Source organism: Nicotiana sylvestris, chromosome 2, assembly GCF_000393655.2.
Source record: "Nicotiana sylvestris chromosome 2, ASM39365v2, whole genome shotgun sequence".
NCBI lineage: Eukaryota > Viridiplantae > Streptophyta > Magnoliopsida > Solanales > Solanaceae > Nicotiana > Nicotiana sylvestris.
The window spans coordinates 129699009-129716850 of NC_091058.1; the positions used below are offsets into that span (position 1 = coordinate 129699009).

Below are 17842 nucleotides of genomic sequence, written 5' to 3' on the forward strand. Positions count from 1 at the left end.
TCAAGAATACAAGTCAAAATGGCATCTATAAAGCATCTTCAGGTCTCCATGGGTCGAAGTGATCTAATAAAAAATGAAGGTTGTGGTCTAAGTGTCATCAAGGATCAAGGCCGAGGTCGAGTACCTTTGATAGCGTTATAACGACTAGTTTCAAGATAGGACATAAAAGAGAATATTCTAGTGGATATTCTCTGCACTTGTACTGTTAGGGTTTTTAGGAACATGTTCCCTATAAATAGAAAGAGGCACAATGATAGGAGACGTGTGATATTCATTTATAAAATACACTTTGGCTTTAGGAGAGAATCGGATCTTATTGCAAGGATACAAACACAACATTTTTGCGAAGATTCTTGTCTACACTCTTCCACCAGATCCGAGAATAACACGGATATTCAAAAGATTGTCCATCACTCATCATTGTCAGAAAGAACATTCACCGATTCCATCCTTTTCTTGGGTGATTCATTCATTCTATTTACTTAAATGTCATTTATTGCTATTCAACAATTTTTATTGCTACATTATTTCCTTTAACTTCTAATTATTGGTTGTATGATGCCGCCACTATTAAAATATATCTACTTAGTATTTATTGCACTTCTGAGAATTTTATTTTTGGAATATTATTGTTAAATAAGATTGACCCTCATTTACATAAATTTAATTAGTTGAACCAAGATCTATATTTTTTTGGTCAAACTATAAGGAGCGAGTACTTTGTGTTGGTGACAGCCGCAAAAAGGATATATTCATCTCATTAAATGGATATAACATGTGTCATTTTTGATTGGCAGAATACATTGACAATCCTTTAAAGTTATCCACACTTTTTACTTAGACACTTTATCTTAAGTTCGTTCCATTTGAATATTTCAACCACATCTCAAATGTGTCATTTATACACAAAATTGATAGTTAGACAAACACAAAAGACGTGTGTTATTCACATACCAGAATGACAAATAAGACCGATACACGTGGCTTAAATTAAGTAAATAAAAAAACTTTTGAAAAAAAGAAAAAACTTAAAAGAAATTTGATTTTCGAAAGCACTGTTTCTTCACAGCACACCAAAAGCCCTTTCTTCGTCAGCCGACATCGGCGTTTCGTCCTCAGACCTCAGTGCCTTCTAGCAAAGTCCCGTCGGCAACTTATACAACCAGCATAAAGAGGTTCACGAGCTCACATGAGCAACAACAACAAACCACTGCACATTCCGGCGGCAACCACCGTGAACCGTGCCATCTTTCGAACCCATGTCGGACGATGAATCTTGGCCCGATAAAAGTGGTTGTTGCCGCCGTTCCATTGATACAGCTAAATCTCCTCCTAATTCTCGAGACATCTTAGAGGAAATCGATCACGAAACACCGACCACTACAACTCGTTCTCGCTTCTCCTAACATAGCCATAGCTAAATCCAAAAACTTCTCAAAGATTTTGCAGATCTCTTGATTGATATATTAGAAGTATTAGCTTTAGTATTTTTGTAGAAAGCTAAATAACCATGGTGCCGACCGCTAAGCTCAAATTTGTTGACTGCCACATGCTTTTTTAGTCATTTTCCCTATTCCTTTATTTTCGTAGCCGGAGCGCTGATGATTTTTTCAGTTCCGGTTCATTTCACATGCTCTAATCAGAGTCATTTTAAGCCTTTTCTCTTGGCCTTTTTATATGTAAAGTATTCAAATTGCAACGGACACATGTTTGGGATTTTCCCGGCAATTTCCATTTAGTTCGGCAATGAAAACTAAGACAGTTAGGTAAATGGTGGTGGACCATTGGAGGGAGAGAGAAAGGGGATAATGTGTGAAAGAGTAGGAGGAAAGGAAAGAGAGAAGAATTTTAAAAAGAAAAAATGATCTCTCACGCTCTGAGAAACGGTGTAATACACGCACTACGTCACATCACAAAATAAAGTGTTTAAGTAAAAAGTATGAACAATTATTTACTGCTTCATGCATGCTTAAAATGCCAATAGTCGTTTACATTTTAGCCATTTAGTAAAATCCGGATAAAGAGTGTAGATGGCATGATTTGCTGCGGAATTCTTGGTTGAACTTGTCAATTAGATAAGGAGGAATTTTAATGGTAATTTTCAAAGTTAAATACATTGAGAAAGGACCTACGCATTAAATGTTGATAAATGATACTAATACAATGAACAACAGACAAGTATTTTTTTTACATATATTTTTATCACTTAATCACGTTAATAATTGTATATTTTTGCCTCAATATATCATCTAACAATGATTAAATCAATTTATTTAGTATAAACATTGATTGTGCATAAATTAGTTTCAGATAAATATTTATCCACATCGAATATTTACATCAAATCAAATAATTTAATCTTAATAATTAAAATTAAATTGAAAAGTTAAGTAATAAATATATGTATGAAAGACGTGTCTTGCATATATTTATTTGGTGGAAAGCGAGAATATAAGTTTCTAGGTTATTTCCATGTATTTATGAGCATCTTCATATTTTGTTTGTTGATAGCTCTACGGGTGACAAATCTACGTAGTTTTCGTCACTGACCCAACCAAAAAAGGATCCTAATTGAACTACACCTCTTCAAAAACACCCACCCCCTAAACACAAAACCCCATAATTCCATTTTCAGAACCCCTCAATTAATTAAGCAAAAACCAAAGATGGGGCGTTTCATTTCTCTTGCACTTGTCGTAGCTGCTTTTCTAATGATTTCCTTCTCTCAATGTCACGGTTATCCATTCTTTCTTCTTTTTGTTTTCCATGTTTTTTCCCCCTTGGATTCTTACTTTATTATTAGAAATTGGCAACAAAATTTGGATTAGTAATCTGTGTTGAAATTTTTCTTTGTTCACTAACTTTATTCTGCTGTTTATTGTTTAGGATCCGGTAGAAAAACATTGGGATCTTTTGACTATGGACACACCCATAGAGTTTTGATTGAGGTTCGTTTCTTTTTCTTTTTTTCTTTTGTGATTTTATTTGTATGCTTTCTATCCCAAAATTAAAGGAACATTATTATTTGGCCATGAAAAATGTTTCTACTATGAATAAATATCATGTACGGTAGAATGAAATGGTTGAGTAAATTAATCTACATTGGTTGTTGAGATTAATTGAATTTTTTTGGGGTCGTAGATCTACAAAAAAAGAAAGTGGTTTTGGTTATTCCAGGGGATATGAAACACTCTATGTTGATTTTATATGATACAGTTATTATTTGTGAATTATATATATCTTCTGTTTTTACCACTTCTTCATACTTCTCAAAATCATCTCTGGTTATAAAATTTTAGTACTTATAGTTCTTAGAAAATTGAGGTGTCGAAGTCCAATTGAGACCGATATTTAGACGATCTGATCCTTCTGCTCCAAAATCTATTTTTCTTTTTTAAATAGAAGGAAATATTTTTTTTATGTATTCTCTAAATTTGTACATCTTATTTCAAAAGGATTAAGAATTGACCTGTAAATTCACTTTAAAAATTAGATGTATCTTCGTACTTCTAATTCCGAAGTTCTTTTTGAGATGGAAGGTGTATAATATTTTCATCGTGGTTCATTTCATATTTTTCCTGGACTCTCTTTGAGGTTCATGCGGATAATTTAAGGGCAAGTTACACATTTGGCCGGTTGGCCCAAAATAATTACATTGGCTAACTTATATATATATATATATATATATATATATTGTCAATCTTTTATTATTTAGGGTGGCTATATTGTGTAATTTTCTCATAATTATTTTTAATTTAACGTAACAGGAGAAACCAAAGGCAGCATACGAGGCGGACTATGCATATGCTGGGCCAAACTTTAATTCCCATTCTGGTTTTCTTTTTTCTCCACCTTACCCTCCGCCACCTCAAATTCAAGACATGAATTGACCTTTTAAGCTTCATGAGTTTGTCTCTTCTTTGTGGAGCAATTGAGGCAATAGGCTTTGGTGCTTGGGCTTTATTTGGTTAGTTTATGATTGTTCATGTTAAGTTTATGAGATTTGCAAATTTTTTATGATTGTTTTCATATGCGCAAAATATAACACTCTGAAATTAATTGCATTTGTCAGCCGAAAAGTGAATAAAATATGTATTTTTTTTTTGTATGAATATATACATATATACCAAAAATATACATTTTGTCGGCTATTATTTATGAAAGCGGCTAAAAATATGCATTTCTCCTTTTCATATTCTGGATTTTCATCACCAACTAGACTACCAAAAGTTTTGGAACACTATAAGATATCCAAGGTGGAGTCATGCAGTAGTAGTTATACCAACCTTCCTTTTATGAATAAAACCTATAAGAAGCCATTTGACTCTTAAGCCCGAAACAACCTAACACATACTTGGTATGACTGTAATTGACTTTTAAGTACTGAAAGTACAATTCAGGGTATAGACACTAAACATTCTTTTATTTAAATTTTATTCATAAATAATAGGAGAGTAAGGAATATTCTACTTAGCAGCAATTTGTTAAGAGCAACTATGTAGTTGTAACATTACAATTTAAATTGTGACATCTTTATTTATGAATTGGTCCCTTAACAACAGAGGCGAATCCATGATTTAAATTCTATGGGTTCAATTTTTAAGGTTTTTAACATTGAACTCATTATATATTTAAAGTTATGAGTTCAAATCTATTATTTTTGCAATTTTAATAAATTTTTACACATAAATTTCTACTCCGTGTTGAAAGTTATAGATTCAATTAAACCCATAACTCTCATACTACATCCGTCTCTGCTTATCAGGGGCATGCCTATTGTTACAATATAATAGAGACTATGTCATATTTCTTTTTGTACCATTTTGCCTAACTACAGACTATAGAGTATAGAGTATTGAAATATTATGAATCCAAAAGAAGCATTTATATTGAGCTTATCTCTAATCTCTGCTAGTTTGATATTGAGGGGTAATTGATTTTGTTGTAGTATTAGGACAACAGGTCAATGCTTTCTTGCCTATTGGCTCCTGTAAAATGGGAGACAAAGAAAATTGCACCCAAACCTAGAGTTCTTTTTATTTCTTCTTTTTTTTCCGGTTAGAGATGTATATTACAAGATCTTCGATAGAGCTGTCAAAACGGGCTAACACATTCCAACCCAGTCCAAGCCTCGCGGGCTTTTAAATTTGGTGGGATAGGGCGGGCCAGCCCTCTATCTATATATGCCTTAAAATGGCTAGCCTAACCCAGCCCAGCCCTAAGAGGGCAGGCCGGCCCTTCATTGTTTTTAGGAAAAAATAGTTCTTCAAATCCTTAGATATTTTTTCGTGACATAATCTCTTAATCATATGAATGAGCAATTTAATAATTAATAATAAATTAAAGTAACCAAACTGATCATTGTCCACTTAAAGTAATATTTTCTTTTGAAAAAAATTATTATGGGCCATTTAAGACTTTCCTAGTTCGTTGTTAATTAAGCAAAAGAAAAACTAATCTTGTCATACTACATGCATATCAAAAATATAAATTGTAGTTGGTATGGAAGGATAAATGAGCGATGTAAGGTTGGAAAATGGGGATTATAGTTAATATTTTTTTTCGTTTTTACTTTTTTTAAATATTTAAATTTGAATTTAATTAATTTTTGGCTCACGTGGCGACCAGCCTCGGTCAAGCCTCAAGGGCCAGCGGGCTGACTTGGGCCGAGCTTATAAGCCTCACTTTTAAATGAGTTAAAAAAATCTCAACCCAGCCCTACTCAAGTAGCAGGCTGAGTTGGGCTGGCTTTACGGGCCAAACCTATTTTGACGGTTCTAATCGTGGACGTGATTAATAAAAAAATTGATTTGTACCCTCTTATCGATTCCACCATACTAATTGGCACCGAAGGATTTTCGTTATTTGCAAATAGGTACTCCAAATGAAACATGCATACTAAACTTCCCAACTTCGAAGGAATTTTATACACCACCTGTTACAACAGTCTCTATCGTTATTTTTATTTTTATTTTACCTTTTTTTTTGGGGGGGAGGGAGGGGGGGGGGGGAGGGACCATTGCACCAAAATGAAAAGGGAAAAGGGAAAAAAGAAAAAAAGAAATCAGAAGACAAAGCCATTTCTCCATTATAAGAACAAACTAAGTGGTTCTGATTTCATGTTGTAAATAGCTGCAACTTGTCAATTCTTTCTTAAAGCAGAGAAGATAAAATGCAGAAGAAAGTTTTCAAAAGAAAATGTGCAATAGCTGCCCAAATTGGACCTTAGAATCAACAATATACACCTGCGTGTGTCGATACTAGTGGTTCTTCAATCTGAAGTAGCTGAAGGGACATTGAATTTCTGAAGAAAAAAAAAAGTCCACTCTGTCGAATTAATATCATTTAGAGCGTAAATTCTATTTGATTACAAATGTCTTCAAATATTTTTAAAATTTTTTTAAGCATGAACTATAAAGTATTGTGATTCATTACATTTTAATGTAGTTTCAAAATATGTAACTTATATTTATTTATTTAAAAATAAAACAAAGAATCGAATTCTCATCAAAATTAATTTTGTGAAATTTAGTTTAAGTAGTGATTTTTGTTCTTGGTTTTGAAAAGTGGTACTTGTTTTCCAAGTATTTAGAGAATTTTGTTTCAATTTATATGAATCTTTTCGGAATACAAAGGTCAAATTAAACCCAAAGAGTAAAAAGTCCACATAAAGTGGAATAAACGGAATATGATTTTATGGACATAGTTTTGATTGGGGCTTTCAAGTACCAAAGGTTTCAATTTGAAATCAAGGACTAATTATTGGGCTGGGATAACCTCCAGCTAGGGGTGTACAATGGAAACCGACAAATTGCACCAATCCGATAATTCGAGTCAAATCGAAAAAAAAATTCGACATTTGGTTTGGTGTTGGAAAAAAAAAATCCGACCATAATTGGTTTGGTTTGGTTTTAACTAAAGAAAGTCAAACCGAAACCAAACCAACCTGATATTACATATATAGAAATTTTAGATATATTTAATATATAAATATACTTATTGTGATGTAATTTAGAAATATTTCTTAAAAATTTTCATAATTTTATCTTTTAAGGTATTACTTCAAGGTTGGACTTAGAACTTTTGAATGCTCCAATAAGTTTTATAGCCATTAATATTAGTAAATTAAATAATGCTAATAAAAGCCCAAACCAAAATTTAATCAATAATAATGCTAACAAAATACATTCAATTCAATATTACGAACGTGAATGTATTGAATATCTATTTTTTATTTTACAATAATTTAGATAAAAATACATAACCTATTTTTATTTTTCTTTAGCGTTTAGTCATGTAATTAATACTCCCTTGTTAGTCTATTTATTTTAGCAAGACTTAGTACTTTTAGATTATATTTATTTTTATTATGCCTTTTTAATTAGCAATATTTATATTACATAATTTTATTGTCTTTATTGTTGAATATTTTAGGATAATGCCATGACACATCTCATATTTTGTATTATTTTCTTGGAAAATACTTTATATAGTTGTATCTTACTAGGATTAAAGAAATATTTTGAGCATATGTTATATGTTTTGTTCTACGAAGATTTTACCGGAGAAAAAATCCAAATTAACCAGAAAACCCGAGAAAAAACAAGATTGAAAAACCCGGGTTTTATTGATTTAGTTTGGTCTTAAGATTTAATAACCCGACACAATTGGTTTGGTTTGGTAATTATAAAATCCGAACCAACCTGACCTATGTACACTCCTACCTCCAGCGATGTTTGGTTCAGTATTGTTTAGTAGGGTGTTGATTTTGTCACACGGGTCCTATATATTAATCAATGGACAAGATCTCTTTAGCTAAAAAGCTAGTTTAACTATGGATCTATTTTTCTTCTCTTAGTTGTTCTTCTTTAACCCTTTTCAAGCTATTCTTTCGTCTTCTTTTTTTTTTCCTTCTTTGGTCTCTATGACAGTATTTCTTTTATTTTTGCAATATTTTGCAATATTAATTATTGGATGGTGGAGGGAGGACTCTTCTTAACAAACATATGCACTTGCCTCACTTTATTCAAAGTAGTACAGGTATCTATGGCGATTAAAATAAGAAAAGTAAAAGATAATGTTTCATATTTCAATTGCCCACTTTGCATTCAATTACTCAAAGAGGCTGAGGCAGTCTTTTATCGAAGACTTTTATTGTTGTGTTCAAGATTGATAAACATTGCCATCATCAAATGCATGTCAGATGTTTTATTGTTTGAGATCCTAAATCGTTTTCTTTTCGAGGGTATGGGTGAGATGAAAAATGACATCCTACATGAATTTGTTTTGCGGCTATGCATGAGATAAAATTAAAATGGATTCGAACGTCACTAAACTCAATCCTGACATCTCAGAAAGAAAATAGCCCTAGGTGATTTTATATCCTTTTTACCGATGCTAAAATGGACTTGAACAGATTCAGAAAAGAACCATGATTCATAATTCGCATGAAGTGAAAGAAAATATGTTTGGTAGTCTTAACTACATGGACGTAGACAAGAAGAAACCATGGTTAAACTAGATTTTAAGTTTAAAAAGATCTTGTCAATTGATTAGTATATACGATACGTGTGACAAAATCAATACTCTATTGAACAATATTGGACCAAACATCACTGGAGGGGATCCCAGCCGGTAAATATTGTATGGAGAGTGTGAGAAAAAAATTATTTAGACCATTATTTATGTCATATCACATTATTTTAGCATCTTAAATGATAGATTGAGGTGATTGTATAGGTCGAAATCTGTCTCAGTACTTAGTGCAAAGTAACATCACGGAAAGAATCAACCGAGGTCAATCAAAAGATAGCGAGGCTTGTGGTTAGGGTGCAAACGATGGTCGATGTCGAGCACTGCAAAAAGAGCTGTAACGACTAGTTTATTGGAATAAGATATTGAAGAGAATATTCTATTGGATATTCTCGGCATATGTACTATTAGAGTTTATTAGGGGTATGTCCCATATAAATAGGAAAAAGGTCAATGAATGAGGGCATGTAATATTCAATTGATAAGAATATTTTTCGAAAGAAGATTCTCTCTCTAGCAAAGATACAAATTTTACCTTTCATCAATATTCTTGCTCACATTATTCCATACTTTTCCATCAGATCCAAGAATAGTCGGAACATTCTAAGATTTATCTGTCATTCATCGTTGTCAGGAGGAACGAATCTAGTTCATTCATTATTGGATGAATTGCTCCTCATATTTACTTAAATGTCATTTATTGTTATTTATTACTAGTTACCCCTCCATTACTGTTCATACCTTTTGAAATATTAAATGCATGTTACTGTCAATCTTCCACTAACTCAGTCTCGTGTAATTCGTGCTTTCAAGATCTATATCTAGGGATATTATCATTAACTAGATTTAATCCTTCATTACATAAAATTTAATAGTTTAACCGAAAGTTAATATTTTTTTATCAAACCATGATAATATATATAGTATGCACACACACTAATCACCCCAATAATAATAAAGCACATATTCTAGATTTATTAATTTAGTAAACATACTCAATCCACCCTTACTGCATAAAAAGCGACGCATTAAGAAGAAAAGATGACATGAAAGTGCACTATCACAATCCGCAGAGCAACTTCCTCGTACTTTCTTTCTCATAAATAGTCAAATACTAGTAGTAGTACTGATTAAAACAGTCAAATCAAATAATAAAACGACCAAAAGAAAAAGAAAAACAGGACACCAAATTTCCATCCAAAAGGCCATAAGGCAAACGACTCCAACAAGAATACCCCCATGTCTCTTTAGCATTTTTTGACACTTGGGGCAATAACCTAATCTTGATTAATATTCTAACCCACTGACTGAAATCAATGGAACCCAACAACCACATTCCTCAATCATCCTTTTTCCACTTTAGTGCAAATGAAGAATAATAAACTATTCGTCACTCAATTGTTGATCAATTTTAATCCTTATATATGGCACATTCAACTTTTTAATTTATTTAAACATGTATTTTTTGTCTTTATGTTGTCTTCGTTTTACGTTGTTGTTCGACACTATTTCTTTATTATTCTGTTTTAAATAGAAGAACACATTTTTATATTTTTTTAATGAGAAATTTTTATAATTACATAAATATTATCAAATGTTTAAGATTACAACAAACAAAAGTCTTATATCCACGATTTATAGCATGTTTAAGACAACAACAATAACAACAACAAAAAACCCAATAGTTTCCCATAAGTGGGATCTCGGGAGGATAAGATGTAGAAGCAATGATGGACGCACGTGGTGGACGCTTCATCAAAAAATAATACTGTATATATGTATAAATTACGATTAAAGTTGTGTAAATTTTGTATAAATATTTTATTTGAACCCACTTAACAACTATTATTTTACGACTAAAGTTATGTACTTCTAAGATTGAACCCGCTTGCACAAAATCCTGGGTCCGCCACTGTGTAGAAGGGTGCATGTTTAAGATCACAAGTTCTAAATTTTTTTTATTTTTTCTTAAACTTTGTGCATAGTAAAAGGTGGTAAATATAAATTAACACATAAAGAGTATAATAATTCTGTTATATTAAAATTATTTTATTATACTATTCTTAAATATAAAGTAACATAACACATGAGTAATTAAATGATATAATAATTAAAATAATTCATTAAATTCATGAAAGTTCACAAGCAATAAAAATCGAAGTGCACATCCCCATAAATTGAAAGTAAAAGTTTAACTATTTGTTGATATTTAAGGGACTAAAACTGCAATTTCATCAACTTTCTAATTAATGGTTACTTAGGTTTTCGGAATAATAAAGCCAAAAAAAAAAAAAACTTTCGTTATATATACGTACACATAAGCATTATTCCCTACCATTCCTCTCCACCCTTCTCGCAAACCTGAAGAGAAAAAGACCATCTCTTTCCTCTCTCTCTTTTTTGGTATTTGCATGCCTTAACATAACCCTTATAGAACAAGGAGAAAGGAGAAAATTCTGTAATTTTCTCCATCCTCAATCACAGAGAAGCTCCATTAGGCAATATAGCCAATGGCAGCTCCTAGCTATCTCAATCGCTTTACATTCAAGAAGTTACCTTTAACTACCGTCCCAGTCCCTTTGCTAATTCATGGCTTAGTTGGTTTCTTCTTGTTGTACATAATCTTTGATTGGGGAAGAAAATTTATCAACTTTTTGTCCCAAACACAAAATTCTAAAAAATCCAAGGTGGGTCCATCAGATTACCTGGAAAAAAACAAGAAAACAACCCCTTTTACGATAGTTGATGGAAGCTTATGCAGAGAAGAGGTAGAGATTATAATGGCTAAACTGGGAATTTTTTGCCACCCTGAAGGTGAAAAACTACAGGAGAGGTTTGATTTAGACAATTTATATGACTTGTTTGGAGAAGAAGAATATAATATGCAGGATTTAGGAGAAGCTTTTGATGTATTTGATGAGAACAAAGATGGTTTTATTGACGAAAGGGAATTGCAGAGAGTTCTGTACGCTCTTGGATTGAAGCAAGCTGCAGAATTGGAAATTTGCAGAAAGATGATCTTGGCTTTTGATGAAGATGGAGATGGGAAGATCGATTTTGAGGAATTCGTAAATATGATTTAAAGATTTTTGTTAAGCTTAATTTTGCTGGATTTTATTCTTTTTGCCTAAACAAGAAAATATTATAATTACTAATGGCTGATCCCATTCTTTGTTGGATATATGTGCTTTTTTTCCCCTTTTGGTATTAGTTTTCTTTTTTACAAAATTTTGCGCGACTATTTTGTTCCAAGAATCTCCTAGTTCCAAACACGTCTTTATTGTGTTAAAATGCTGTTATGGGTCATTTGGTAGCGTGTGTAAGAATGCTCGGATTAGTTATACTAAAATTATTTCTATTGATTGTTTGGTGTATTAAAAATAATATGCATTTGCATATTTTTAAAAAAAAATATTTATTTACAAAAATATCCTCCATATTCTTTGAAAATGATCTCATACATGCTTATCCATATTTAAAAATTATGGTATTGCCAATATCATGGTTTGCTATATATAAAAATAGTATTGAATAAGGTGTATATATAACTAATACATGTACATATTACTTATACATAAGTGAAAAAAATACTATTATACCAAATGAGGAATTAATAATACCAAAGCCAATAAATATATTATTTTTCCTAATAAATCATACCAAACAAATCCTTATTATTATTATTATTATTATTATTATTATTATTATTATTATTATTATTATTATTATTATTATTATTATTATTATTGCCATTGCTAGTTTATTTGAATTATATTGATGTAATTTTATTTTTCACTGAAATATTTGAAGGGGTAAAAAACTTTGTCTTCTGCAAATTTTTAGCACACTTATAGTATGTATAATCTAGTCCATGTAACTAGACTTGGAATCCTCTCTTCCAACCTATGAACTATCTATCAAGTGCACGAAGAAACAATTAGTCACATTCTATCCAATTACACTAACGCAAGACAATGTTGCCTTGCTATGAAGCTAATGAGTTGCATACAAAATATTAATCATGCAATAGTTCCTAACTATGCGTGGCTTAGAAAACTTATTCAATCACATAGTTTCGCCAATAAGAGTTTCATAACTCACCAAGTACTACTCCCCTTCACTTTATGACATTTGTGAAACATTAGAAATAAAAACATCTTCGAAAATTCCAAATGTACACCCAATATTATTTCTATAAATCAACTTGCAACCAAATTTTTTTCACCTAACCAATAGTTCCACACACAAAAAATAATTGTTACCAATGTATATCACGTGGGAACCTCCACCAATGGGTTATTTCAAATTAAACACGGACGGGGCAGTCGAATCGTCAACTACTAATGTTGGATTTTTTTTTGGGGGGAGGGAGGGGGGGATGTTCAGAGATACAAATGAGAGTTGGGTGATGGGATATGCGAGAAACCATCCCACAACAAACGTCACTAATATAGAACTTGTGGCGCTGCTTCGAGGATTACAATTAGCAGCAGCTCAAAACCTCACACCATTGCAAATCCACACGGATGCAAAAGAGGTGATTTCCATGCTTAATAGAACATCCATAATGCATTCACACTTGCTTAATGATTGAAGATCCCTGATTCAGACACTGAGTAATACGTCCGTAATCCACACTTACAGGGAGCTGTCCACAGTAGCTAACAAACTAGTACATTTTGGAATGGAACTGATGGGCAGCAATATCACCTTTTTTGCCAACTCTACCAAACTTTCTATTATAAGATCTTCTTGAAGACAAACGGGTCTGTAGCAGCTTAGGCATATTAAACAACAAATCCTACAACAACAGGATCACGAGTAGATTTTTGTAACTCTTTTGATGTAGCTTTTGGTAGTCATATGTAATGATCCGGCCGGTCGTTTCGAGAGTTATAGCACCGTTCTCCTGTTTCCTGCTTCTTTTATGTTCTTCAGCTGAATTTTTACTTACTGAGTTAGTTGATTCGGATCCGGAGTGGTTTTAGAGCAAATTGAGACACTTAGTCTCTTATTTGGAAGCTTAAGTTGGGAAAGTTGACCAGATGTTGACTTATATGTAAACGACCTCGGATTTAAATTGTGATGATTCCGTTAGCTCCGTTAGGTGATTTTGGATTTAGGAGCATGTCCAGAATGTGATTTGGAGGTTCGTAGTAGAATTAGGTATGAATTGGCAAAAGTTAGAATTTTGGCGATTTTGGCCGGTAATGAAAATTTTGATATCGGGGTCGGAATAGAATTCCGGAAGTTGGAGTAGGTTCGTGGTGTCATTTTTGACTTGTGTCCAAATTTGAGGTCATTCGGGTGTGATTTGATAGGTTTAGGCACCGTTTGTGGAATTTGAAAGTTTAGAAGTTCTTAGGCTTGAATCCGAGGGTAATTTGTATGTTTGATGGTATTCGAGGTGATTTGGTGATTGACTAAGTTCGTATGATATTATGTGACATGTTGGTATGTTTGGTTGAGGTCCCGAAGGCCTCGAGTTGATTTCGGGTGATTGACAGAGCATGTTTGGAATTGGAGGATTTGCTGAAGTTAAACTCAGCTGTCATAACCACACCTGTGGAGTGGGAACCACAGGTGCGAGCCTGCAGAAGCGGAGAAGGAGCCGCATATGCAGCCAAGGATGAGGTGGGCTGGAGCTCAGGTGCGAAGGAATGGTTGCATCTGCGAGCTCACAGGTGCGAGACCTGGGGCGCAAATGCGGAAGAAGGGAGAATGGCCAGTTCCGCAGAAGCGGAAGGATGTGCACAGGTGCGCCCGCAGGTAGGGAACTTGGGGCACAAGTGCAATTTTGAGGATTTAAGTGGTTTCCATAGGAGAGGATATATGGCCGCAAATGCGATTTTACTGGGAAAAACCTATAAATTGAAGACTTCGCGAATTTTGCTCATTTCAACCAATTTTGAAGACGAGTTTTGGAGCTTTTGGATTGATTTTGAAGGGAGATTCAAGGGGTTTTCAGTGAGGTTAGTTGCTTGAGCTCTAGTACTCCTATCTATGGTATTTTTTCATTATTTTATTAATTAATTAGTGGAAATTAGGGGGTGAAAATGAGGTGTTAGGGCTTGGGATTTTGGAGAGTTTAATTTGAGAATTTGAGGGACCAAATGAAGTCGGATTTTGATGAATTTTGTATGTATAGACTCGTGAGTGAATGGGCTTTCTAGTTTTGTGATTTTTGTAAAATTCTGAGATGTGGGCCCGGGGGCCGAGTTTGAGTGACTTTCGGGAATTTGTGTCCAATTAAGTAATTTTTCTTATGGAATTGGTTCCTTGGCGTATATTGATGGCATTGTATTGTTTTTGACTATATTAGGGATGTTTGGAGGCCGATTCTGTCACGACCCATTTCCATAATAGGTCATAATAGCGTCCAACACCATTTCCGAGCAAGCCAACGCGGAAAAATACTAAATAAGTTCTCATTTACTTTTACCCAAAATAGTTGAAATGATTCTTTAAGTTGAAATAAAATCAGAAATGATCAGTAAAGTCAAAAATAATCATACAATCCCAAAATAATACATGTCTACTAATGTGTGCCCCAAGACCTGGTATCACAAGCTGTGGGCAACTAGTAGAATATACAAAAGAATCACACTATCCTACTGTCCGAAACAGAATAGACAGCAAAAATACATAAGAGAGACTCCTTCAGGCTGTTGAACGGCACGGGAAGGGAAACAGCTCACCGTAGAAGTCTCGAAATCCTCTCAGAGATGCGCACCAGACTGATAGCCAGATACACCTACCTCAGATCCTATACAATTAAGTACAGAAGTGTAGTATGAGTACATAAACAATATGTACCCAGTAAGTATCCCATCTAATCTCGAAGAAGTAGAGATGAGAGGTCGACTTGATACTTTTTAGGGTCAAATAATATGAGAAAGAATTTATAATAAGCATGGATAGCACAATTTATTAGTATCGTATGGCAAGGAATAACAATTCTTTTTCCAAATAATATCATGGGTATCCATTTACGTTTCAAGGCATATATGAAGTTCGGTCCACAGAGAAGTACTAAGTAAAGCATGCGCAAGTAACACCGAGGGTTGTACGGCCCAATCCAACATGAAAGTAAATTGTGCACTGCCGAGGGTCAAACGGCTCAAATCATAGATGCATCTATTACCCCGCCGCGAATCACACGTGCGACGCGGTCAAATATAAATAAACTCATCAACAAGCAGACCATAATGTATATCTGAGGAGTAGTTATTCACAGGAATATTCAAATTCTCTTTTAAAACGCCAAGCAAGATAAGGTTCCTATACTAGTCTCATTTACCTTAATCAACATAATTTATACGAATCCGAATTTATCATCAAGTTACAAAAATACCACGTAGAGCATGCTTTTGGGTCCTAGACTACCCTAACTTAATATAATAGTAGCTACGCACGAACTCTCGTCACCTAGTGCGTACATAGCCACCACATATAATAGCAATTAATTCAATTATTATACCTATGGGGACAATTCCCTCTTACAAGGTTAGAAAGGAGACTCACCTTGCTCCAAAGTGCACTTCCAATACCAAGAACGAGTCCAAGCCCTCAATTTGGAGTCGAACGATTCCAAACTAGTTAAATGAGTTAGGAACTAGTCAATATAGACTCACAAGATCGAATTCTAGCTATTTAAGCAATTTTCCAACCTTTAACACAAGTTTCCTAAAATCCGACCCCGGGCCCACGTGCCCGGATTCCAAAAATTTTTCGAAGGAAGTTGTTCTCTATAACCTAAGGATCAATAATATATGATTTCTAATTCATTCCATAATAAATTTCGTGGTTAAATCTAACTTTTATTAAAACCATAGGTTTTTCTCTAACCCCTAGGTTTTACCTAAATTCTAGTGTTTAATCTACCTAAAACACAAGTATTAAACTAAGAATTAGTGGGATAAACTTACCTCAAGATGCTAGGTGGAAGTCTTCTCTCAAAAGCTCCCAAAATTGCCAATGGAGGAGTGAAAAGTGGTAAAAATTGACTTAGAACCCGTATTAAATGAAGCTCACCGCTTCAGCGATTTTCGCATCTGCGGTCAGGGGACCGCATCTGCGGTCCCGCTTCTGCGAGGAAGGGACCGCATCTGCGAAAACGGGCCAAGCGGGCTGGGACCGCTTTTGCGATCTTGAAGCCGCTTCTGCGGTTCCTGGCCTGCTTCTGCGATTGGAGGACTGCTTCAGCGGTCTCGCACCTGCGGTCAACCAACCGCAGGTGCGGTTATGACAGAAGCAGATGCTTCAGCACTTCTCCAATTTCCCAACTTCATTCGAGCCTCGTCCGTTTGACGCTCGGGGCTCCCGGTCCCCGCCCGAACATACCGACAAGTCTGAAATCACGAGACAGACCTACTCGAACCTCCGGAATACCCGAAACAACACTAAATCTAATATTCAACCCCTAAAACCAAATGAATCAAATTTATGAACTTCAAGTTCTTAATTTTCCTCTAACGAGCCGAAACACACTTAAACTACTCGGATTGACACCAAATTTTGCGGGCAAGTCTTAAATGTTATTTAGGACCTGTACCGGGCTTCGGAACCAACATACGAGCCTGATGCCCATGTGATCAATCATTAATTAGTTTTTTTAAATCCTTAAAACATCAGATTAACAATTTCTAATAAAAATTCATTGCTCGGGCTAGGGACCTCGAAATTCGATTCCGGGCATATGCCCAGGTCCTATATTTTCCTATGGACCCTACGGGACCGCCAAATCATGAATCCGGGTCCGTTTGCTCAAAATGTTGACCAAAGTCAAACTTAGCCTTTTAAGAATATCCTAAGGAATCACATGGGCATATTTCACTCTAAACTCTTCCAAATCCCAAACCAACTGTCCCCGCAAGTTGTAAATTAGCTAAAGCAAGCGCGGGAAGTTTTATTTAGGGCAACAGGGTTCTAAATGGCAAAACGACCAGTTGGGTCGTTGCATTCTCCACCTCTTAAACAAATGTTCGTCCTCGAACAGACATAGAAAATTACCTGAGCTACCGAATAAATGTGGATATCTGCTCCGCATGTCCTCCTCGGACTCCCAAGTCGCCTCCTCGACTGGTTGGTCCCTCCACTGGACCCTTAACGCAGAAATCCTCTTGGACCTCAACTGGCGATCCTGTCTATCAATAATAGCAACTAGCTCCTCCTCATAACACAAACTCTCATCCAACTGAATGGTACTAAAGTCCAACACATGGGACAAGTTGGCATGATACTTCCGAAGCATTGATACATGAAAAACCGGATGAACTCCCGATAAGCTGGGGGTAAAGCCAGCTCGTAA

General features: G+C 34.5%; 1 protein-coding gene and 1 long non-coding RNA gene across 2 annotated transcripts; both read left to right on the top strand.

Annotated features, from left to right (window-relative positions):
* The first annotated feature begins 2492 nt into the window (after positions 1-2492).
* LOC138886394 (uncharacterized) lies at positions 2493-4084 on the top strand. The gene is made up of 3 exons (XR_011405110.1): positions 2493-2736; positions 2887-2948; positions 3768-4084. It is a non-coding gene; the product is annotated as an uncharacterized lncRNA (long non-coding RNA).
* Positions 4085-11042: 6958 nt separating this feature from the next.
* On the top strand, positions 11043-11615 carry LOC138885575 (probable calcium-binding protein CML46). Its single transcript, XM_070166537.1, has one exon. The coding sequence runs from the start codon at positions 11043-11045 to the stop codon at positions 11613-11615; it is 573 nt and encodes a 190-aa protein (XP_070022638.1).
* The last annotated feature ends 6227 nt before the right edge of the window (positions 11616-17842 follow it).

Bases quoted from the DNA above. Each gene is read 5' to 3' on its own strand.
- LOC138885575 (XM_070166537.1), top strand. From the start codon at position 11,043: ATGGCAGCTCCTAGCTATCTCAATCGCTTTACATTCAAGAAGTTACCT.